This window comes from Lutjanus erythropterus, chromosome 13, assembly GCF_056507025.1.
Source record: "Lutjanus erythropterus isolate fLutEry1 chromosome 13, fLutEry1.hap2, whole genome shotgun sequence".
NCBI lineage: Eukaryota > Metazoa > Chordata > Actinopteri > Lutjaniformes > Lutjanidae > Lutjanus > Lutjanus erythropterus.
In genome coordinates this window covers 31,361,562-31,386,419 of record NC_139329.1, presented here as the reverse complement: position 1 = coordinate 31,386,419, position 24,858 = coordinate 31,361,562, and the positions used below count along the sequence as shown (strand labels likewise).

The 24,858-nt window shown below is 40.2% G+C and overlaps 1 protein-coding gene across 1 annotated transcript in view; it reads left to right on the top strand.

Annotated features, from left to right (window-relative positions):
- The window catches only part of nrcamb (neuronal cell adhesion molecule b), a 106,597-nt gene extending 82,060 nt beyond the window's left edge, over nt 1-24,537 (top strand). The window contains exons 7-32 of the mRNA XM_084733423.1: nt 755-925; nt 1,469-1,525; nt 2,718-2,838; nt 2,946-3,130; nt 3,320-3,454; nt 4,791-4,934; nt 5,040-5,151; nt 5,233-5,399; nt 5,569-5,716; nt 6,542-6,666; nt 6,975-7,004; nt 8,621-8,722; nt 9,661-9,858; nt 10,109-10,179; nt 10,438-10,663; nt 10,815-10,930; nt 11,014-11,218; nt 11,385-11,507; nt 11,946-12,122; nt 13,708-13,743; nt 14,253-14,312; nt 15,626-15,745; nt 17,235-17,396; nt 18,062-18,193; nt 19,357-19,435; nt 23,673-24,537. Of these exons, the coding sequence (XP_084589549.1) occupies nt 755-925; nt 1,469-1,525; nt 2,718-2,838; nt 2,946-3,130; nt 3,320-3,454; nt 4,791-4,934; nt 5,040-5,151; nt 5,233-5,399; nt 5,569-5,716; nt 6,542-6,666; nt 6,975-7,004; nt 8,621-8,722; nt 9,661-9,858; nt 10,109-10,179; nt 10,438-10,663; nt 10,815-10,930; nt 11,014-11,218; nt 11,385-11,507; nt 11,946-12,122; nt 13,708-13,743; nt 14,253-14,312; nt 15,626-15,745; nt 17,235-17,396; nt 18,062-18,193; nt 19,357-19,435; nt 23,673-23,919 (3,449 nt within the window). The 3' untranslated portion in view covers nt 23,920-24,537. The remainder of the gene's footprint in view (nt 1-754; nt 926-1,468; nt 1,526-2,717; nt 2,839-2,945; nt 3,131-3,319; nt 3,455-4,790; nt 4,935-5,039; nt 5,152-5,232; nt 5,400-5,568; nt 5,717-6,541; nt 6,667-6,974; nt 7,005-8,620; nt 8,723-9,660; nt 9,859-10,108; nt 10,180-10,437; nt 10,664-10,814; nt 10,931-11,013; nt 11,219-11,384; nt 11,508-11,945; nt 12,123-13,707; nt 13,744-14,252; nt 14,313-15,625; nt 15,746-17,234; nt 17,397-18,061; nt 18,194-19,356; nt 19,436-23,672) is intronic.
- The last annotated feature ends 321 nt before the right edge of the window (nt 24,538-24,858 follow it).

Sequence of the window (24,858 nt, the reverse complement as noted above, 5' to 3'; positions counted from 1 at the left end):
TGATGCTGATGCTCATGCGTGTCCTTGTGGCAAAATTATATATCTGCTCTCAAAGAATCATCGCCAGTTAACATCCGGTGTTTGGTATTTTAATATAAACATGTCATATTCACATGAATGTTTTTAGACATGAATATCAACAACTGCATCCATCACTTCTCTGGTTTGTGGTGGAGAGCAAGGGCATTAATTAATTAATTAATTAATTAACTTTACTGCCATACGTGATCAGTTTTTGTATTTGCTTTCATGACACTATTATAAAAGCATTTGACAGTGTCATAAAACTTAATGACATCTTTATGAAAATATGAATAAATTCCAATATATTACTTTAGTTGAGGTCAATTTAATTATTCGTGAAACAATTCTAAAAGCATTTCAGAGTAAATTAATACTTAACGACATCTTTATGACAAGTCAGAAATGTATTACTTGAGATTAAGAAAAATATTCATGACACAGTTATAGCAGTCTCATGGCAGTCAATGTTATTCGTGTTATAACTGTGTCATGATTTTTAATAATAATCTATACACTTGTCATAAAGGTGTCATTAACTATTATTATACTGCCAAATCCTTTTATAATTGTCTCATGCCAGCCAACAGTCATACAAATGGAGTCCAAATGAAGTGTTCCCAAAGACGTTACCATGAAAAGACCACATCCAATGAAAGAAGTGAACTGAAGGAGGCAGCAAACGCAGTGGCACCTTTTAACTACAGCAGCATGTCTTTAATTTACATTTCAGACTTCCAGAGGTTGCCTCAGAGCAGCAGGGTGGCCCAGTCCCTGAACGGAGACCTTTATTTCTCTAATGTGCTCAAAGAGGATTCAAGGAATGACTACATCTGCTACGCCCGCTTCCCATACACACAAACCATCCAACAGAAACAACCCATCACCGTCAAGGTCCTTAACAGTAAGTGTGTGTGAGAGAGAGGAGGAGATGCAGGAAGTGAGATGCACTGAAGGTGTAATGAGCTGGCATATCTGAGATGACTGGAGTGTGAGCTTGTGTGTAATGTGTACGCATCAGAGGCAGCTCATTTACGGTAGTATGCGCTAGCATGACTGCGTAGGAGGGAGACGGCATTTCCTATCTCTGATTTCATCCTCAGAGACGCCAGCAGTCGTCATCCCACTGAAAAGACATATTGTCAGAGAGCTCTCATGGCTCCCTGCACTATCTGCCAGGCAGGCGTTCATTATATTGCTTCTGTGAGATGTTGTGTGTACGCACTCTCCACCGACGACAAAGACCGCTCTCATTCAGTCGAGCGTTTTGCAGTTGACATGACGACAGGCTGTTCCCACAAGATTAAAGTCATTTTGGTTCTGAGTCATTTAAAGTTTTTTTAATTCTCATGTTAAGTTGTCAACACGTGTTTTGTTTGTGTTTTTTGTTCATGTGCCCGATGATTTCAACTTGTGGCGTGTTTTTTTGTTTTCTGTTGTGTTACAGTGGATGCAATCAATGACACAATGGCAGATTATTACAATGACACTGATTTATTTAGTGGTGAGTTATGGCACCCCCTAGTGTTTACCCCCGCCCCAGCCTAGAGCTCCAAACTCTTGCTCTTTACCCACTAACACTAACCCTTCAACCCGACAACCCCGGGCTTTCTACAGTCTCACTGATGTATTTAGGGGTGACATCTGGCACCCTCTAGTGTTTACCCCCGTACATAAAGCATCAATCTCTAGCTGCTGCCCACTAACACTAACCCCTAAATCCAAGAATCCAAGTTAATTCTCTTTCCCTCTGTCACTCCTGCTCTATCCGATCAAAACCCTTCTGATAACTATTCACTTCCTCCTTTGAATTGCTGAAACGTGCACTGCATGATGCTTCCAATTTTGACTGAGCTGATTGTATATTATTTTACATGCAATATCACCTGTGTACTCTCAAGCTTCGAAAACAACATCTTTTGACTAAAAATAAAGTGATTAGGCATTAATTTAAACATATTAAATTAATAAATTAAAATCAATTTGATTGTAACACAATCACAAACCCATGTTTTGAGAGGTTTTTTATTTTTACTCTCCAATAATGCTAAATATGTTAAAATTCTTTTTAGCTGCAAATGCCATTTTCAAAATCACTCTTTCCCTGCCGCCCTGTCTAATTTTAGAGCGCATCTAGTTGTTAAACTCTCTGTCACCAGTCATTTTCATCACACTTAATTTCTCATTGCACTGAAGATCTTTGACTTGTCTCTTTGTCTGAAGAATACCTCACACTGGCTAACTTGAAAGATGCAAGCGGTTTGATTATCATCAAATTGCGCTAATGCCAGGATGTTAAGCTATCATCATCACCATCATCATAAACATTTAGCCTGATATTATATTAGTAGTTCAGTTTATTACTTCTTTGCCAGTTCAGGAGCAGAAATCTGATCTTCATGTCTCTATTTCTCAATCCTATATTAGATTCACCGTAGTCTTTATGAAAGCAATTAATCGACAATAAACAACCACAGAAAGCAGAGCAATAAAATTTACATCTTACCATAAAATATGAGAATTGTGGTCTGTGCCTTATTGCCCATGCATTGCAGACCCATCGTAAAAGAGAAGTTTCATTATACCACAGGATTGTGCCTGTGAAGCGCCTGGTTCAGCCTGGATCTTAACTCTATTCTGGACATAAACAAAAGAGTTGCTAATAGTTTTCTTTGTGAATCTTGGTGTGGCTATAGAAGAACCAGCGGGTGAGAGGAAGCCATCTTTCCTCATCCCATCTGCATCTGGCCCCCCCACCTCCACCAAGACAGTGCTGAGAGGACAGGTGCTGGAAATGGAGTGTATTGCCGAAGGACTGTAAGTGAAAGAATCGGCCATTACTTCGGTCCCGAAAGCCTCAAGTGCCCACCTGCTCGAGTGTCATCATCGCTCTTTGTCTCTTCCCTCTCTCTCTTTGATTCCAGGCCCACCCCTGAAATCTCTTGGAACAAAGTGAGCGGCGATCTTCCAGCCAAGCGCACATCTTTCCTGCACTACGAGAGGACTCTTCGAATTATCAACGTGTCAGAGTCAGACGCAGGAGATTACCGCTGCACCGCCAAAAATAAGCACGGCTCAGTGCACCACACCATCCACGTCATTGTCAAAGGTGTGTCTGTGATGAAATGCGCAGCATCCCATCAGGCCATTCACTCACCATGTGGCGACACAGTCACTCCTTCTTTCTGTCTCTTCATTTTCCCTCCATCTCATAATTGATTTATGCACAGATGCCAACAGGGCAGTGTGTTCAGTGATTAATTCTCCTGCCTTCTGCTGCATTCTCTTCTATTTTCAGCTGCTCCATATTGGATCAGTGCCCCCCCCAGGAACCTTGTTCTAGCGCCGAGAGAGAACGGAGTGCTGACCTGCAGGGCCAGTGGCACGCCCAAGCCCTCCATCAACTGGGCTATGAATGGCATCCCCATAGAGAGTGAGTGCAACCTGTTCAGTTGACTGAAACTCCCTGTGCTTAGAAAAGACATTTCCCAGTCTTAAAGGCCTTTTTCATTTTTCATGTAACTGAGCGTTGTTTAATTTTGTTATTTCAGACAGCAGCTTTTGTTGGTACTGCATAACATTTTCTTCCCTATAGGGTTGATGTTTGATATTTATGATACCTGAGTTTGATACTGACACCAAAGCAACACTTTTTTCAATACCTCACAGTGAAGAATATTAATGTTTTTCTTCAAAATCTCTTTTTCTATTCCACAACATATGAAAAATGTCTCAGTTGCTCAGTGTTTCATTTAATCTCAAGGAATAGTACAAGATTTTCAGAAAATATACCAGTTATTGTCACTGTGAGGTGGCCAGGCATGCAGCGGAGAGATTCCAGGAACTCACTACACCAACCTCCTGAAAATCCAAGAAACTAGGCAAAAGTAAGAATCTGGGGCAGACAACTCAGCAGGTAGGCAGACAAGCGGAACCTGCTGTTGGACTGCCTGAAGGCTGGGCAAACTAGAGGAACCATTCTGAGGGACAACCCAGAACATGATCAGACAGGCGAGGCAGCTCAGGAATATGGCCAAGGGCAGGGCAGAAGTGGAGCTGGAGACCTTAGGTGGATGGCATAGGTTCAAGACCGATGGGCAGAGCAGGTCTGGTGGGCAACCAGGAGGTTGGGTCAAAGGACATAGCACCTTTGTTGGAAGGGCATGAGGATAGGTACTTCTGGAGGATGAGTAGCAGGGATGACTAGACCAGCAGTGAAGGCAGAACCCCTCTGAAGACCCCCAGTGAGCTGGGTTGTCCTTGTAGACAGACTGAAAAAACTTGATTACGGACTCATCAGAGTGGATAGGATGAATAAGGGGCTGGGAAACTGGTGGCTGGTCAGTCTTTGCTAGGTCAATGGTTGGCCAGTTTACTAGTGTCACAGTTCATCAACCAGGAGGATGACCCAAGTACAAGGCAAACTAATCCTAAAGGGGCAGGCAGGTAATCACAAAGGAGGCACAGGGAAAACACAAAGCATAATGAGAGGGAGCACACATTCTGTCAAAACTTATATGCATCTATAATTAGCAAAGGTGCTTTGTCAAAATACTGACTCTCATTAGCTAAAATTGACTAGACACTGAGAGACAACAGTGGCTATATTTTAGTTTTTTGATTATTGCTATTACAATTTGGTAATCCCTGAGTATTGGTAGAGACCTGTCCCCACCATCCCAACCCAGTTCTACACCCTAAGCTCTACAAAGTCATCCAGAATTCAAAGAGCCAGATTTACATCTGTAATCCCTGTTGTCCATGAACAGATTCTCCAAAGGATGTGAGCAGAAAGGTGGAGGATGACACCATCATCTTCACAGATGTGCAGACTGGCTCCAGCGCCGTCTACCAGTGCAATGTCTCCAATGACTACGGTTACCTCCTGGCCAACGCCTTCGTCAATGTGCTCTGTAAGATCATTACACGAGATCCATTTGCATTAGAATGTTGTTTTCCATTTGCATTGATTTCTGGAGAGTAATAACATGGCAATAATTGCTGCTGTGTCACTGCAGCGGAGCCGCCCAGAGTGCTGACACAAGCCAACAAAGTCTACCAGGTCATCGAAAATCACCGGGCCCTGATAGACTGCGCCTCCTTCGGGTCACCCATCCCTAAAATTACATGGTGAGTTAATGAACTTTTAACAGAGGAGTGTGCTGTACTGCGTTTCTTCAAAAGCTCAAAGCGGCTGCCTCTCTGTCTCAGGTTCAAAGACAGTCGGTCCAGCACCCTGGATGGAGACCCTTACATCAATCATGACAATGGGACTTTAGAGATTGCTGTTGCTCAAGCCTACAATAGTGGCAAATACACCTGTGTGGCCAGTAACTCTCTCGGTATCTATGAGAATCACGTCTACCTGGAGGTCAAAGGTGAGGGTGTTTCTGCACTGAAGATCCTAATATTATAAGACAGGGAGTGCACACAACTGACTAATAACTCACATACTGCTATTACAGTCTGATGTTTCTGATAAAAGCTTGTACAATTTTGGTAAGTCCATTCAAACTGCCCCTAACTTCCTTGTCCTCCGCCCATCAGAGCCCACACGAATCCTGAAGCAGCCGGAGTACAAAGTGGTCCAGAAGGGCAGATCCGTGGTGTTTGAGTGTAAGGTGAAACACGACCCCTCACTCATCCCCACCATGACCTGGCTCAAAGACGATGGAGAGCTGCCTGATGATGAGAGGTCAGAGCTGTGTGGAGACTTTTTAGACTGGGTTTCACCAACAAGGACGAATTTAAGCTCAGATTCCTTCTAATCAGAGTTTTAACAAAACTAGGTTTAAATTGAGTTTAATCAGAAATGAGTTGTTTGCTTAACCATATTGAAATAAACAAAAATAAATTTGATTGCTGCCAGGACTAGTAAGTATAAAAGAGAGGGGGTAAACAACTTTTCAGCTGCTCTACATTCTTTAACAAAATTTAACATTGTTTGCTAACTAACTTGAAATTTATAGCATTGCATTGTTTGTTAGCTAACTAAAATGTTAGCAAGTTACTTTTGTATATAACCTAGTTAAAAACTTAACAAAACACTCCATTGTTAGCTAGCTAGCTAAAAATTCAATTGTTGCAATGTTTGTTAGTTAACTAAAAGGTTAGCACATTACTTTTGTTTGATACTAAAAAGTTAACACACCATTACATTGTTTGCTAGCTAGCTAAAAAGTGAAATGATGAAATGGTTTTCCTCCTTTGAAAAAAAATTGTTGGCTGAATTTATGGTTGAATATAGCAAATAATAGAAGACCAAAAACAAGGTGGGTAAGTGGGAAAAAAAAGTTAGTAACTGGCAGATTTTATGGATCAACTGGGGTGAAAGAGCAAGTTGTAAGTTAGTTGTAAGTTGTTGATTATTATAATATAATAACTTAATATAAATGTGTTTGTTTCTTTTTCCTCGTTATTGTAGCTTTCTTATTGTGGCCTGGTTGCTTATTTTTTGCTCTGTGCTCTAAGATTTGCCAGATGTAGTGCTGAGCTGTCTGAATGAATTCTTTGTTTCCAGATTAATCGTAGACTCAGACAGCCTCACCATCACTGATGTGACAGAGAACGATGCGGGGGTGTACACGTGCATCATGAACACCACTCTGGACCATGATTCAGCCAGCGCTGAGCTCACTGTTGTCGGTAAGTTCGGCTCTGCGGGAGCTCAATTTCACTGACTCATAAAACAAGCTCACAAATTATTAAAGTCTCTGTCTCAGGTCTTCCCAGAAAAGTGAATCTGTGCAATAACGTACACAACAGATTTCCTTTCAAGGTTAATTGCCTGGAGAGTTTACTTAGGAGGGCAGGAGAGGATTTATTCAGCTATCGTGTCAGCAGCATGAATATTTGATTGTTACCTTCTTAGCGAGCCAGATAATCTTCTTTGTTTTCTTTTGGCTGACTGACCACTAAACTCCCTATTTCACTCCCGCCCTCCTACCTGGCAGGGGCCACGCCAACACCAGCTGTTGTCTACGGTAAACCTGCAGCACACAGACGTGCAGATGTGCTCTGCTGACATGGGCCTGTGTTGTTTGTTGGATGTTTATGTTAAGTGAAGCATGTTGTGGCCTGAAGATTTTTCTTTTTCTTTTGGACAATCTCGGAGCATTTTCATTTGATTTACCAGCATTTACATGTTCTGTCTACAATGTGTTTTTCCGTGAGCTTTTCTTTCAAAAGGATAGTTTGGATTTTTTGAAGTTGGGTTGTATGAGATCATTGTATTACCTACAGTGGATTGTGACTGGCTCGTCCCCAGTTTGGAAAAGTAGATATTAGTGCAAATGTAGCTTGGCAATGTACTGCAATGGACAGGATCAGCAGCAAAATGTGTTTTAGCCACCTAAAACAAAAGGCCCACCTAAAAAATCAGTATAGTTTTTATGTGTATGCTATAGTTGGACTATTTTTGCCTCTTTTCTTTGTTATCAGACAGCCTTTTCTGATGGGAAACCAAACTATCGCTCTCGCTAAAGCCACCAGACTCCTTTGACAAAAAGTAATTTTACCTCACAGAACAGTTGCTGGTCTGCCACCTGCCTTGATCAGTTAGTTTCGTGTTATTGTGTGACGTTAGTGAATCCAAAGTAACCCATTAAAACACCATATACACACAATACAACACAAACAAACCAACAGCAACTCCCATGCTCTGCAAGGTAAAATGACTGATTTTACCAATAGAGTTTGGAGAGAAGGATATTTGGCTTATGCAACAGCTGTTTCCTGTTGAAAAGGGCTGTCTGACAGCAAAGTAAAGCAGTGAAAATGTCCTAAATAGAGCTTAGACTTAAACTGACATGGATTTTTTCTAAGTGGCTAAAGTAGCTAAGAAATGTACTGCTGCTGACCCTGTTTACAGCAGTACTTTAGCTTCCTACACCTGGACTCCTGCTCCTTCTCCACACCTGGGGGCGTGATGACTGCCATCTACTGTAGTTAATACACTGACTTTGGATAACCTCATACAGCTCCACTTCAATAAACCCAAACTATCCCTTTGAATAAATTGTATGTTTTTACGTTCTTGCCAAAGCACATAAAGTCTGAATGCATTAATCCGCTGATGCAAATGTTAAACATTTGGGCAAAGGGGAAGCAATCTCCACTCGCACTTGAATGCAGGGATAATTTGTAAAGCAGACGTCTCCCCGTTGCACCACTTGGGATCTTTTCAAATGCACAATTTCCTCATCGCTCATTTATTCCAAGCATGCATTCCACTTTATCATTACCATTTCTAAACATGAGCTTCAATTTAGCCTCTCCAGTGAGCCTGAGACTCTATTTCATGCAGAGTGATTATGGAAGATGCTCAGCTGAGCATCAGTCCTTTCATATGCATGATGCAGCATCTGCGTATCACAGGGCAAATAACATCGTCAAATGGAACATAAAGAAACAGAGGAGTAACTCAAAGGTGTGCTTGGTTAAACCAACATCCCTCACATTTATTAGGATTCTAGCATCACAAAAACACAGTTATGTAACTAGATATCCTTTTTTTTGCTTCATCTTCTTGTGGCATGCACCCTTCACATTCTGTAACTGTGACTGTGTGTTGATGCTGCTGCCTGTGATGTTCCTCCAGAGCGACCCGACCCCCCGACTGACCTGGAGCTGACGGACAAGAAAAAGAGGAGTATCCAGCTCACATGGACCCCAGGGGATGAACATAACAGCCCTATTCAGAGTATGTCTTAAGCATGTGTGTGTGTATGAGTTCAGCGTCCTTCGATTTTGTCTTGAACTTACAAAAAATGTCTCAGTTTCCCAAAATTATGGGAGTACAAAACTAAATCACTGGAGTATCTCTGTGACCCCTGTCTTTGGCATTTTACTGATTCTCCTCAGCATCAAGTGGTGATAAGTGAACAAAATCAGAATGATCAACAATACTTGAGCCTCCATGATTACAATCAGCCAATGATATAGTCTGCAAAAGTCAAAAAATTGTCTTTAAAACTTGTTCAGATTAGAATGTCTTTTTTTCAGACAGATAACATATCCGCAGACATGAGACAAACATAGAATATAAGAGTAAAACAAGGAAAGAAATATAGAATTGTAGGTTTCTCAAAACATTCTTCAACATTCAAAACTTTTCCAAGTCATTTAGAATCACTTTAAAAGCATCCAGTGAGACCAGCTCCCAAAGATTAGGGTAATGTTGCAACCGAATCCAAGCCAAGGGGGCGGCATACTTAAACGCGCCTTTTCCCCAATTCAGTACGGACCAGGTGAATAGTTAGAAGAAATATGTCCATGACAGACGACAGCAGCTGAGGAAATCTGGTGAAAAATTTTAACAGCATAAAAAACATTTCACAGAAATGTCTCAAACCACTACAGCAGCTTCTTCTCCACTTTCTATGAGTAAAGACAGCCTGTTGCAACACCCATCATTTCATGAAATCATGGATAAATCCCCCATTTCCTTCCTTGACGCCTCAAAGCATCGCCAGAAGTCGCATATTTAGACATATTTTAGCAAACCTTTTGCTTTTTGAGTAACACTACCCCAAAAAACCCCTTCTGGGCATTCATTCTAGTTATGTAGATATAACTGTCAGGCGGTGTATAAAATGTTCTGTTTTGTACAATACTTGTCTTTTTTTCTGTTTTGCACAGAATTCCTGATCCAGTTTGAAGACTCACTGCATCACCGCGGCCACTGGCACAATCTTACCGAGGTCCCCGGAACCAAGACGACAGCTCACCTCAAACTGTCACCCTACGTCCACTACACCTTCAGAGTTCTGGCCTTGAATTCTGAGGGTTTCAGCCGCCCCAGTTTCTCCTCCAGAATGTACAAGACAGACCCTGCAGGTACACGCTCAGCTGCCTCCTTTCTGTGTATTCATATTTTAATAATACATAAATAATCAATGCATCTTCTGATATTTGCTGCATAGAAATTATTCTATCTTGGAAATAAACATATAAAAGTAAGATAACAAATGCATCGGCTTTTGTTGAATATCTAATTTCAGAAGCAAATTGATATGTTGATCTGAGCCTCAGTGAAAGGTGTTCCTTGGGATAGTGTTTCATTTCATCTTCATTTATTTATTTTTAGCTCCAGACGAGAACCCAACAGGTGTACAGGGATTTGGAACAGAACATGATAATCTTGTAATCTCTTGGAAGGTAATAAAGTCATATAAGGCTATCTGTTTTAATCCTGAAGCATTCACTGTTGTCCAGGGAGTACCATGAAACATAAAAGTGTCCTTGTGCTGTGAAGCACGGTTTTGTTATTATCTGGTCTTATGAGCTTTTGTTCCTCTTTCTTTTCTTTCTTTTTGTGTTCATCCACTACATACAGTATATCATAATGTACATTCAGCCTTTTTTTCTGAGAAAGTATTGAAAGATAAGTCACATTTAAAACTTTCCCCTCTGCAGCCGCTGACAGGCCTCCAGTCCAACGGTCCAGGGCTTCATTACAGGGTGATGTGGAGGCAGAAGGGGGTGGACACTGAGTGGACCTCAGCGACTGTGGCCAACATCTCCAAGTTCGTTGTGTCTGGAACGCCCACGTTTGTTCCGTACGAGCTGAAAGTTCAGGCCGTGAACGACCACGGAGCCGCACCTGACCCTGCTGTCGCCCACGGCTACTCGGGGGAGGACTGTGAGTTGGATCGACTCTTTAGACACTTAAAAATGTTCAGTGTACAAGAGTGTGGGATGAAGCATTTGACTTGCAATGAACTTAGAGCATTTATTCAGTATGTTTCCTTTTGTATTAAGCAACTGTTGTGTTGTCCTTGTCTATTGTACAGTGCCAGTAGCACCTCCAGAAAATGTGCAGCACATGGTGCTGAACAGCACTCTGGCAGAAGTACACTGGGATCCTGTGCCCTCCAAACTAATACGGGGACATCTCAAAGGATATAAGGTACAGTGCAAAAACCTGCACATACATACATACGCCAAGCCCACCAAACATAACACACCCTCAACACTTACTGTATCTTGTAGGTGTACTACTGGAGAGAGCGCAGCCTCCACAAACACAACCCCCATCACGTGGAGAAGCAGATCCTGACCTTCAGCGGGAACCACAGCCGCGGGATGCTGCCCGGCCTGCACCCCTTCAGTCTATACTCGTTCAATGTCAGGGTTTTTAACGGCAAGGGAGAGGGTCCACACAGCCTCACCCAGCAGTTTGAGACACCCGAAGGAGGTAGGAGGAGGCCTGCTTCACATGTGTTATATGATAAATGAGATCTAAATTTTCCTTTTTCAGCAGATGAATGAGGATCATTCATTCATTTCAAATATTATTGTGTAAGATTCTTAGTTTAACTTTCATGAACTTGTGTAACGTTTCATGTTTGTGTTTTCTGCAGTGCCGGGGGCTCCAACTTCTCTGACAGTCACCAACACCGACCAGGACTCTCTAACCCTCGACTGGACCCCTCCTCATGTCCGTAACGGACGCATCACCGGCTACACCCTCAAATATCAGCCAGGTGAGGCTTTTTTTTTTCTTCTGTCAGACATTAACTGAGCTTTCATAACTTTTGCGTAGTAAAAGTCACCTTCCTTCATGTAGTTTGTAGTTTTGTATGTCTCCTTTTTCATGTCTTGTACTGTCATCCTGCTCAGACTCAGATTATGACACTGAAAGGAATAAAAATAAAGGTTTAGAGTAGTCTAAGATCATTTTAAGCAAGTTATTTTGCCTAAATTACGACATAAATTAACAAATCAACTTTTGTCACCTTCTATTTCTGAACCCTACACCTCTGTGCTCCAAATGCTTTCATTTCCACCTTTTTCATCGTTGACACTCCAACCCCATCTACGACCCCCTCCTCCTCCTTCATGCCTCTGTTCAACTGACCTCACTACTTCCCGACTTCCATCTCCACCCCATTATTCTTGTCACCCATCCTCCACCCCTGTAGTCAATAACTCCAATGAGCTGGGCCCAGTGGAGGAGCTGGCCCTGTCTGCCAATGCGACCACAGTCACTTTGTCCAACCTCAAGCACAGCACACGCTACAAGTTTTATTTGAATGCGAAAACAGTCAGGGGAGCAGGCCCAGCCCTTTCTCAGGAAGCTGTCACCATCATGGACGAAGGTAAGTCAGCAAACGCAGACGACTAAAAGTAAATCAACTGAAAAGTGTTCATGTTTCTTCAACTGGAACGCTAGGTGAATATTTGAGATTATAAATGTGAATTATTTCTGTAACTCAGGTAAGAGGAGCCAAACGTGCCATTAATCTACAGATCACATCTACAGTATAAAGTTCATACAAAGTTAAAACACACACAACTCTTCAGGGACACAATGCATCATTCACTTTAAGTTTTTTAACTATCTCACCTTCATCAGGGGTGAGGATAAAATAATGTATTTGGTAAAAATGAAAGAAGAAAGAAAAGTTGTATTGTTGTATCTTTTTAGCCATTAGAAATAAATACTGCATATTTTCAAGAAGTATATTTAACAAGATGATGGTAATGGTATTTCATAATCTTTTGCTTTTTTGCCATTTATACATGATATAAAGTACATTTCAGGATTGTATAAATAAACTAGACACTATTCTGATGAAGGCAAGAGGCCAAAAAGACTTGAAGAGTTCTTGAGATGAGTTGTGCAACATGTTTTAATCTTGGATGGACTCTCTACCATCTCAAAGTTAGACATCTTTAGTTTGCATTGAAAAACATCCCTCCAAACACTGAAATGTTTTGTATTGTGAAGCATGTTTTGTTTTGGTGTGTTTAAAGTAAGGTGCTGCAGAAACAATTCGTCAGTTTATCAATTAGTTGACAGAAATTCAATCAAAAGTAATTTTTTTGTGATATGCAAAGGCCATGATGTGAAGACATACTTGTTCCAGTTCCAGTTTCTCATATTTAAGTTAAATATTCTGTGGTTTTGGACTGCTGGTCCAACACCACAAGCAATGTGAAGCTGTCGCATTGAATTGTAGGAAATTAAATGCACATTTGTCACTATTTTGTGACTAAACGATTAATCGATTAATTAAAAAAATTGTCAAGACAAATCAATGATGAAAATAATTGTTAGACCCTACTGTTAAAGGGACAGTTCACCCTAAAATCTACAAAAAATACATACTTTTCCTCTGACCTGTAGTGTCATCTGTCCATCTAGATTGTCTTGGTGTGAGTTGCTGTATTTTCTGAAGTGCCATTTACTTCCATTATATTAAAGAGAAGGCAGACATCTCCAAAACTCACACCAAAACAATCTAGGTGGTTAAATTGCACCACAGGCCAGAGGAACTATATATATTTTTGATTTGGGGGTGAACTGTTCCTTTAAGTCAGATCATTGTCATGTGTTTTGTGTTTGTGAAATGTTCCTTGTCAATGTAACATGTAACATTTACAGTATAATGCACACAATTCCATAGCATTATGTTATTTTGGACATTTTACACAGCATGATGTCCATACAGTGAGCTCTTCATCCATGTCTGTGTTTGGTGGAACATGAGTGTGATCCAGTTGCATTGTTACACAAGGTGACCCATGCTTTTATAAAACTTCAGGCCCATCATGTCCTATATTACTCAGCATGATCACATGAATGTGTTACTGTTAATACAGTGACACAGATAGGAGGGACGGTCGTCCCATTGTGACCCCTGTCCTGTTGTTTCTCTGTGTCCTGTCTCTCTCTACAAGCTCTAATATCACAGCTTGACGTAGATCTGGGCGCAGGTACCTGTGGTATTGAGACCGATGCATGTGTTTCATATACAGCCACAGCTTCAAAACGTACCGCGAGCATGCACTCCTCATCTTTAAGCAATTGCCCCTCGTCTCCGTCAAATTCTTTGGCCCACCAAAACGCTCCGCTGCTGAGTTCAAAGCTGGGGAAAGTTCAAAGCCACATAGATAAAGATGCTATGTGACGTGTGCCTTTTTTAATGTCATGTCATAAAACTAGACGAGTCTTTTCAAAGTGCTTGGCTGCCTTTTTTTTTTTTTTTTTTTAACTGTGCCTTTGGCGACTTTGACCCCTTGTCACTTCTTCTTCCATGGTGGCTGCTGGTGATGCTTCGCCCTGCATGGCAAGAGTTTGCTTGGCATGTCAATGAACTGTGTGCGCTGTGTATAATGGCCTCAGTGTCTGTGGTGTCTGTGCCTGCGTCTTTGTGTGTGTGTGTGTGTGTGTGGGTGTCTTGTGTGTGTTTTGCGGCCTTTACCCCTCTCCGTGTTGTTTGCAGGAAACACCCAAACCTCTCATCCCATTGCACGGTCTCCTCCTCGCCGTCCGCCCCACAAGGGTACAGATACTGTTGTGATGCTGTAGTGCTACATGTCTGATGTGTTATATGATCAGCTTTGTGTGTGTATTGGTATAGTGTGCTGATTTGAAATTGCTATTTTGAAGAGTTATTTTGGAATATTTGAAGTGGGGTTGTGTGGGGTTGAGATACTTATTGATAGCAGTCAGCAGCAAACTGTATTTTCGCCACTTAAAAAACAGCCAACCTAAAAACAATATCAGTTTAAGTGTACACTATATTTAGAGTATATTTAAACTGTTTTACCTTGCCATCAGATAGCCTTTGCTGACAAAAAACCACAGTCACAGAAGCCAAATATCGGTCTGTCCAAACCAACCAAACTTCATTGACGAAATCAGTAATTTGTTGGTCTACAGCCGCCTTGATCTATTACTTTATCTGTCTTATTGTGTTAAAACACTAAAGTCACACAATAGCACAAACAAACTAACAGATCGAAGCAGTGGCAGACCAGCAACTCACGTGATCTGTCAGGTAAAATTGCTTTTTTTCCTTATGTGGTCTGGTTGGCTTGGAGAGAGTGATATTTGGTTTATATAACAGTAGTTTACTGTGAGAGAAGGCTGTCTAACGACAAGGTTAAGCAGTGAAAATTAAACTGATATACATTTTTTGGTTGGACCTTTTCGTAAAAGAGAAATCTGTAATGTGTTCACCATAATAAATCATAAAATGACCATTATATGCCATCTGGAATGAAGGAAACATGCAAAGTTGAAATACTCACTGCTCCGACCATGCTATAGCTGGGGTGTTCCCCATTGAAATTTCTATTCTGGGCCTGGAGTAACTGTTTTTGTTTGCCCGTTTCACATTTATCAGTGTTCAAATTAATGCCGAATGTTTGCCTAATGAATCAGGGTCTGTTCATGAGTTTTCAGAAATCATAAATAATCTTTTAGTAGGAGTAGATGTTTAATAACGGTTAAATTGAGCAATATGTTAATGGAGTCTGGTAGGCAGAAGGCCGGCAGTGACTGAACTCCAACTTCAGAGTTTGTATTTTTGTAGCAGTGTGCTTTTGTTTTCAAGATAACAGGCTTATAATGGATAACAGTTTTAGACAGCTGATCAACTGTAGGTAATACACCGACTATGGATAAGTTCTTCATAAAACCCCACTTCAAAAAATCCAAACTATCCCTTTAAGGCTACAGGGTGTAGATTCAGCGATGCTAAGAGCATTTGATGTGAATATAATTAAATCAATGCTATTAATTGCCAGTTATTGGATTGTCCTTTGACCAACAGACCGATGTTGATGGTTGTCTTTTCTCTTGTGTGCTCAGCGCTGCCTGTGAGTCCTTTTGGGAACGTTAGCTTCTCGGTTCAAGAGGAGGGGACCCAGATCAGTTGGGAGTACTGGGGGCCGGAGAGAAACGTTTATGTAGAATACAAAAACCAAAACAGTAAGCAAAGCAACACACATTTATTCCTGTCAGTTCCACACGTAGGTGGCAAGAGACCCCTACTTCATTATTGGCTCGTGCAGGTGAATAGAAATTTTGGCACGTCACGTCGAGCCTGTTCCTGCCAACGAGGGCCCAGATGTGATAAACAAGGCGGTCCATGATTGGATTGCTAATTACCCAGTGCTGTTATTGACTGGAGGTTCGTGTATCCCCTGTGACTATCAGGCTGGAACTTGCGCAGACAAACATCATAAAAAGCAGCACAAACATTATTGTTATGCCAATTGATTTTGACTGAAGTGCTCTCCATTGTTTTTATCCACCTGCAGTGAGAATGAACAGCAAACAGTGTTGTTGCAGTATGGCTCTCTCACACCTACTGTTAAATGGATTCAATTAGAGGATGTCATAATCATAGCTCCCATTTATTTAGAAAAATGCTGTTATCAAAAACATAATCTTGTGATCATCAGTCAGACACATTTCAAATCACCACGAGTATAATTTATGGTGGCCCCTGAGAGATCTACACACTGCATCTTAAGAAAACACGTTTAAATAGACTAAAGAAAAGTAAATGAAGGAAAGATCTTCAGCAATTTGACAACGCATGAGCAGCATTAAGTAAAATAAGATTAAGAGTCTATTATAAAGGTAGCAGCTCTGTGAGGCTGTAATTCTTCTTAATAGCGTGGTACTATAGGCACTGTGAACACAAATGTTTCTCCAGACTAAGTAGTAATTGAGCCAGACTTTCATCCAGCACTGTGGAGATCGGTGTGGTTATGCAAGACTTGGGTATCACTAAAATAAATAGGATTCATCATCTATGCTTCGTCATGGTCTGGACCCGGTGGTAGACCAACTGACCAGCAGACTAACACTGCAGTCCATGAGCAGCTAGCGTGGCTAAAAATGCTGCAAAGTGAGAGAACAAAACTAAACACAGAAAACACAGCAAGTCACACAGAAGACAAAAGAAATGACTCACACAACAGGTTTCCAGGGGACAATAAATTCGGCAGGTGTGCTCATCATGTTTTATTATCCCCCTGAAACTTCTTTGTAACTCGTTTTCCTTCTGTCCTGTGCAACTTGCAGCATTTCTTTATGTGGTTGTGTGTTCTGTTTGCGCAGCACATTTCTGTATTTGATTGTGTTTTCTCATAATGCAGCTTTTCTTCAAAATGCTGCACATGTTGTCAAGTTGGTGAAATTCTTTTATGTATTTGCTTGTGTTTTCTGAGGTTTCCGCACGTTGAGCTTTCAGGGCCACCGAAATAATTCATTCAAAGACTAAATTGATTTTTCAAAACTCAGTAAACCCATGAATATTAACTATTTTAATCTAAGATAGACAGCATTGCCTGCAGTGTAATTCAATGTCAGTAGATGTTTATTTCAAGTAATTAGTTCCCATGATGACCCACTGAAGTTGTGTTTACTCCCTCAAACGTCCCTCTCTTCATGAACGTCCCTCCTGCAGGTGAAGGTGAAGAGGAGTGGCAGAAAGAGCTCGTGAACGGCTCTCAGAACGTTATGCTGAAGGGCTTAAAGGGGGGCCTCTCCTATAGGGTGCGTTTGGTGGCCAAAGGTCACCACGACCAGCCGCTCCACCGCTCTGAGGAGCTAGTGGTCAAGGTCCCAGGTGAGGCAGTTCCTGGGCGGTCGCCTCCACCGTGGCCTGGCCTGGTCCGGCACTGTATCGTGTGTAGAATGTGTAGTAGTTTGTGTAATTGTAATCCAGTCGAGCATGGGTTTAACAGACGTGTTGTGGTCTGACAGGCATGTTCTGTAGTGATATAGAGACAGTGTGTAGCAGCGTGCATGATTGTATTGTTGAAACTGAGCGTGATTAAAGTCAGTCCTGTAGATTTGGTAGAAAAGTGGACATTTCTTCTCATATAGAAGTTTAATATATGTTTAGTGTTGTAATATCCAACCTAATATCACCTACAGTAAACCTGCGTGTACAGTTTGTGCGTTTGTGTGTAATATGTGTGTGTCTGTGTGTATTTGTGACTGTGTGTGTGCACTCGTGCAAGATTTCCGACATTTTGTACTAATGTGGTTTCAGTAAATCACCATTAACTTAATGTAGGAGATTTCTAACTCGTCTAACATGAAACTTGTCTTTTGCTGTAACAATAAGCAATCCTGATACACTCATGAACTGAAATCCCTAACAGAGAATGACTCGTTACATGTTTGTTTTAGCATATAATTCTGGATAACTGTTTCGTGTTTTTCCCTCCCACTGGGAAAAGCTCATGCGGTCGTAAATGTTAAGTCTCCCTCTCCTCCTCTGGCCAGCTGTGGCGAGCAGACAGGTGGACATCGCCACTCAAGGATGGTTCATTGGCCTCATGTGTGCCATCGCTCTGCTCATCCTGATCCTCCTCATTATCTGCTTCATCCAGAGGAATAAGGGAGGGAAATACCCTGGTGAGTAGTAAACAAACACCACCGTGGACAAACTCTTAGAGAAACACACACTTTGATGCTTTTTATTTGCCAACATTCAAACATGTACAATAGGATGTTAGAATTACTTTCTGCAGCAGTGTTTGGTTGACATATGGTATGTTATTCTTTTTGTGCCATAACAACATTTTGCATGCTATATTGACATATATTTGTCTTTATTACACACGTGTAACAAGAAACATTTCTTATTATAACAACATCACTTTATCTGAAAGGCAAGTTTGGAAAAACAAACCTTGTGAACCATTTTCTAAGTCTGATCTACATGGATTATTTTAAGAGTCGTCGTAATTCTTATTTTGGCAAAAAGAGGCTGAAATGCAGCACCGACCCATTTTGTAAACAGGACTACACACATTCGTGTTTTCTTGGACAAAATGAGTCATACAATAACAAACACACAAATCACCTAGCAAAACTTTTTTCACCTGTGGGTTGTTGTTTTTTTGGTCAGGATAATTTTTTTTTCTATGCTTTTTTTTTCAGGTATTTGTTGTTGTAATTCTCATTTTGGCCACAAGAGGCTGAAGTGTACCTCTATTAAAACTCATATGGAAATAAATATGTTTTTTTTTTCTATTTAGAACATGGGGCAGCAGTGCAATTCAGCTTCTTGTGCTCAAAATCTATATATTTTATAATTTATTTATTTTTTTGTCTTTGTCAACTGTATTTACAGATGAAGAAAAAAACTTAGAAAAATGATCCTGGCTTTAACTTGTTTTTTCTCACTTGCCTCTCAGGGCTTCCATACAAAGTATTTTAGCTTGTTTAAATAGTTTTTATTTTAACAAAATGCTTACTTATCTCATTAAAAATAAACTTTTTTCATTAAAATAACATATGGAAGTTTCTTCTTATACAACGTTTCAATCTAATATTTAACAACAAGAGAATGTATGTATAAAAATGGTATTACAGCATGAAAAATATCTTTATATAGCATGAAAAGATCTTAAAATGGCTTTTAGTTACATTCAGTCAGGATAATGAGCGACTGGGAACATGAGAACAATAAAAACAACTTGTACACTTTTCCAAATAGTAGGAAAAGTTAGACACATACCTTGTCTTTGCTTTATAAGATGATTTGTCTAACTTTCCTCCTCTTTTCTCACTAGTCAAAGAGAAGGAGGACGCACACACAGACCCAGAGTTTCAGCCCATGAAAGACGATGACTGTACTTTTGGGGAATACAGGTGAGAGAAAGTGCTCCGGCCTCTGGCGCCCCCAGAGCCCATTTTTGTACCCATCAACCCCCTGCCCTGCCCCCTGTCTTCCTGCCCAGATCTGCTCTCTCTCTCTGGCTGGGCTGGAGCTCTGCACTCCCTCCCTCTTCTCAACCCTTACAGCTGACCAATAACAGAAACAAGAAGAAGAAGAAGAAGAAGAAGAAGAGCCCCTCATCTGAACTTCTACCACCGTGAAGCACAAGACTTTTGTTCTGGGTTCTGGGATGTCCTGGATGCTCCTTGTGTTGGACTCTCTTGTTCTGTCTGTGTGTGCTTGATATGACATTGTGGCGTCATTTGAGAAGCAGGATTCTTCAGGTTCAAGGGATTTAGGGGTATGGGTGTTCATTTAAAAACTTTAAGACTGTCAGGAAAAAATGTATAAGCTAGATTCATTTGCAGCACATCCTAAACTGACCCTGAACATCAAATCCCATTCCAACTAATAAGCTACTCATATACATCCTGTGTACAGTTGACATAGTATTAACACTTTGCCTCGTGTATTGCTACTTACATACACAACTCTCGTAGGACTGAAATGACCATTATCGCTAACTTACAGCATTTATCCAGCTATGCTCGTTAGCATCCTCTTTCTAGGCTGCTTCTCCAATCGCACGCAGAATAAAGAAAAATTAAGCACTTTACTTCTGTATAGCTAGCATTTTTGAATTGTTTTTTATAAGTCGATTTATAAGATGGTCTTGCTTTTATATTTTATATTCCTTTTTGTATTATGTATACATAAATCTGTTCTATGGATTTTATGCTGTGATAAATACATATCGATATATATACAGTATATATATATAAAAAAATATGTGATATGCATGGTGTGAAGATCTGATATATGAAACTTTGCTCTAGGCAATAACATGTTGAATGGAATTATTGTGCATATATAGATATACAGTATATAGATGCATATGGATCTTATATGAAATTATCAGCATGTTTGAGGGAAGCAATCATCACTGAGTGTACAAGAGCTGGTTAATGCTGTTTATAACAGGCCGGTAGCCATTCTTTAATAGTAATAATAATTCTTAAAGGATAAGGCTGGTGACATTCTACTATATTAGTATTGGCAACAAATTTAAAGGCACACTGTGCAGGATTTTGGGAGGTGGTGTTGGGAGTGTTGTGTGTTACTGTAATTCCAGTACTTTGGCGACATGTAACTTATTACTTTTTCAAATTAATAACACAGTTAAAATGCCTTAAATTTAGTTTCAAATTCACAAATACAAGCTTTTGCCCTGAAAAATACAAATGACAAAACAGTCCAAAGAAATTAAACAGTATACTTAATTGAAATGCTGCCCATTTCTGCTCATCTCTCACTACTTTTGTCTTACCCAAAAATAGTGGACAACTGTAGAAGACTTTGCATCATAGTATATTATTAACCGGCCATCATATAGTTATTTGTTAACAACTGTAGAAACACTTGTTTTTAACATATCTATCCAACATTGTCTGCGGTCTTCTTCTACCAAATCCTCCTGTCTGAAACACTGGAAATAAAAGTGTAGCTTACATATAGGAACACTAGTTGTTGCTGCCTTCTAGTAGTCGGGAGTATTAATAACTTCCATTAGAGATAATGGGTGCAATGATAAATAAAAATTGGTCACTAAAGTAAAATAGATACACAAAGAGAGAGAGAGAAGTAACTAGTAACTGTAACTAAAGTACTAAATTTCAGTAACTTTTCCTACATTGTTTATGACCCACTAGAAGTGTGCAGTGCCCTGTGCCTCTATTTTCTTATTTTCCCTTAATTGTGCTGTATTTCTGGGTGTTAGCCTTTGGGCAGTGGTATAGCTGACCCCGTATTTGGCGCAACCTTTGGCGCGGTTGTGAAATTGAGATTATATTAAAAAAATGTAGCAACAAACGGTTACATCGCTGTTTTCCCCTGCTCCTTGTCTGTGAGAGCTGCAGAAAGAGTTGCACACACATATGTGCATACATACAAATGTTTTATTTCTCTGATTTACGGCGTTGTTCTTGCTAACACCGCTCTCTCTCTCACTGCATTCACTCTCTAGCTCTTTCGTCAGTTGCTGCTGTCTCTCTGAGGAAGGGCCAACTTTGAATGTGTTGTTGTTAACAAACAGCAATGACAAATCCTGCATATTGTACCTTTAAATAGACCATTAAGTCCATATCCCTACTGAAGACTTAAATCTTTAAAAAGTACTCACAGTGGCACAGTGGAATAATCTTTGACAGGCTTTTGACACACAATCAACGCTTGTTAGTAATTCATGGCTTTGGTCTTTTCTTTGGATTTGTTAACACGAGAAGAAAAATGTAAAATATCACCAGACCTTTCCTTCAAAACTCATGTTAGTTTGTGTAAAATGGGAGACCTGTTCACACTGCAAGGGAATCTCTCCACTGGACATCGACTTCAAAGAACAACAGTAGACAATAAATCACAAGGCAAAGTGTATAAATATTATAGTGCCTTTGTGAGAGTATACTTTATCTCCATGCTGTTTCATCAAGCTCAGCTGGAACCTTACAGTATGTCAATAAAGGCATAACTTAACTCAACTGAGCTGTTCTTGTTTGACTGTAGGAGAGCATACTGTAAGTTCAGACTATACATGTACATGGCATATGTGCCTGTTAAAGAGCCACACTTAAAATCTCAAGTGTGTGCGTAGTGCAATCGTCCCTAAAGTGTGACTGCTGTGTTTTGTGGGATCTCAGCTGGATCTCCTCATCTGACCGCAGGGCTGTAGGTCTCAGGAAAGGTAAGGGTGATGGTGGTGTGTGAGGGTCATTCTTCTGTGAAACTAGGGTCAGTGGAAAGTCGGGTCATGGTGGAGAAAAATGCTCGCTGTAGAAACATCCCAGGCTGTCATCAAGTTTAACATTTGGTCATAAAGCCTTCATCATGCATCTAAAGTCATTCATCTGCAGCTCTCCTAAGCTACTTTTATCCCTGAAGAGGCTTTTGCATACTGATTAATATCTGCTCTATTTTGATTTAAAAAACCTTTCAGCATTATGATGGCTTTGTGATCTTATCTCATTGATGTTCAACTCATGTATGTGGAATGTTTTCAACAATCTGATATCCAAAGAAAACTTTCTTTGCAGATTTTTCATGCATTTTGCCAATTTTGTGATTATTATCATGCTTGCTTTGGGGGATGTTTGGCTGAGACCTTGCTTTCCAAGTTTTATTCACTTCATTGCCTTGGAATTTTTTCTTTCTGTTTCTCATCACAACCTCTGTCTCGGGGGGGAGATGCTTTTTGTCAAACAGCACATTTACCACTTCATATTTGGTTTCAGGGGGAATTTGAACAGGGTATGATTGCTTGAGCTGTATTCCCCTGTTGCCTGATGGAAACCAACTAATCATTCATAGCTACCGTTTTTTAGACATGGAGCAAACCAAATTCAAATTTGCTTCTTTTGTGTATTAATCACTTCCTCCAGGATTTTACAGGCTTTTTCCTATGATTGCTGCAGCCTAAAATGCCTGATTTAATAGCAGCTTTTCTAAAATATTATGATGCATGTTGCAATGTTTTGCAAAGACATGTGGGAGTAGATGAAAATTTAAAATAACAAAAATGCACTTGAGTGTTCTAAGTAACCTTGCCAAAAAGGCTCAGGATTACAAAAATTCTAACAAAATATGCTTTATTTGTAAATGAAGACAGATGTTCCCCAAAGAAGTTAAATCTGTTTGAAGCTCAAATAGTGAAAACAAGAAGCACAAAATTATAAGATCTAAAGTAGCACAGTGACAGAATGGTATCAATGATAAAACTTGTCTTCTTTTCATAAGTAAATAAAACAGTGAGGCAGTTCATTGAGATGTACATGTATAACATTTGCACGGGGGATAGTTATGATTGGAACCTGTGGTAAGGTAGGATGATTGGTCAAATTTGACCAAAAGCACAAAAATGACTAGAATTCACAGAGATTGGATGAATTTGTGCTAATTGTTGTGATTGCAACATCACAACTTCCTGGAGGGTCTGATTAACGAAAGCTGCTGACTTTACTTCTACAAAAAGTAAAGACTAGAAAAAACTTGCACTAAGTTGTGGTCAAACTAACTTTCGGCAGTTCAAATGCTCCATCTAAAAAAAGTGACCACTAATCTCCTTGTTGCATCTGTCACATCATCTCACCTGTAACACCTGCATGTTATTTTCTCCTTCAGTGACAATGAGGACCATAAACCATTAAAAGGGAGCCGCACGCCGTCTAATGGGACAGTTAAGAGAGACGACAGTGACGACAGTTTAGTTGACTACGGGGAAGGAGGAGACGGACAGTTCAACGAGGATGGCTCGTTTATCGGCCAGTATAGTGGAAAGAGTGCCAGCAGGGACAATGCTGAGGGCCACGAGAGCTCGGAGGCCCCGTCCCCTGTAAACGCCATGAACTCCTTGAACTCATTTGTGTAGCCTAGCAGACCAGTTCTGAGGTGGTGCACTGACTGCTCCATCCCTCCCACACATCTCTCATAGAGGGCTGTTCCAACACCACATGGCTTTACGATCACATCTCCATCACACGACACATGAAAATACAGACAGCTCGTCAAAGACTTTTTATGTTTTCACCTGGAAATCTTCATGGAGAGGCTTTATAACCACCTGTGCTCATTACAGTATATCCCAAGCAGCATTTAGGAAGTAGCTCAACCTGACATTTGATTTTGCATGAAATACCTGATATGACCTAAATCCATATATTAATTAATACTTTGATATTAACAAGAGTTGCATTCTTACCACAAATCTCAGTAACACTTTCTATGATGGTCATGTCAATTATGCATTATAAGCACATTTCTAAGACATTATAATGCATTTATAAGGCTTTATAAAACTCTATAAATGATCTTAATCATGGATGACTACTTATAACAGTGTTTGTTTTAAGTGGTGGGCATAATGTATCATACATTTAGCAGTTATAATGCTTTATACCTGCAAGCCCGTTTAAAAGAAGAATCTGAGTTCTGGGTTACACAGCACATTATAACTACCATACTTAAGTCAGTTATAAAGACGCATAGAGAACTGCTATAATGTATCATATCAGATAAGAAATGCTAATTTTCTCAAATGGTAATATATCTTATAAACATACAAATGCATTTCTCAGGCTACATAAAGTTCTTCATAAATGCTTATAATCATGCACAACAGTGTTTATCAAGGTTTATAAAGTGTTGTATGAGGTGAACTTAATGTATTATAAGTGCAGAATTCATAATGCTTTGTACCGTAATGACAAAGTGACAGCAGTATTTGAAAGAACAATCTGAGTCCTGGTTTACACAGCACATTATAACTACCATACTTTAGCAAGTTATGAAGATGCACTGTGCTAATGTA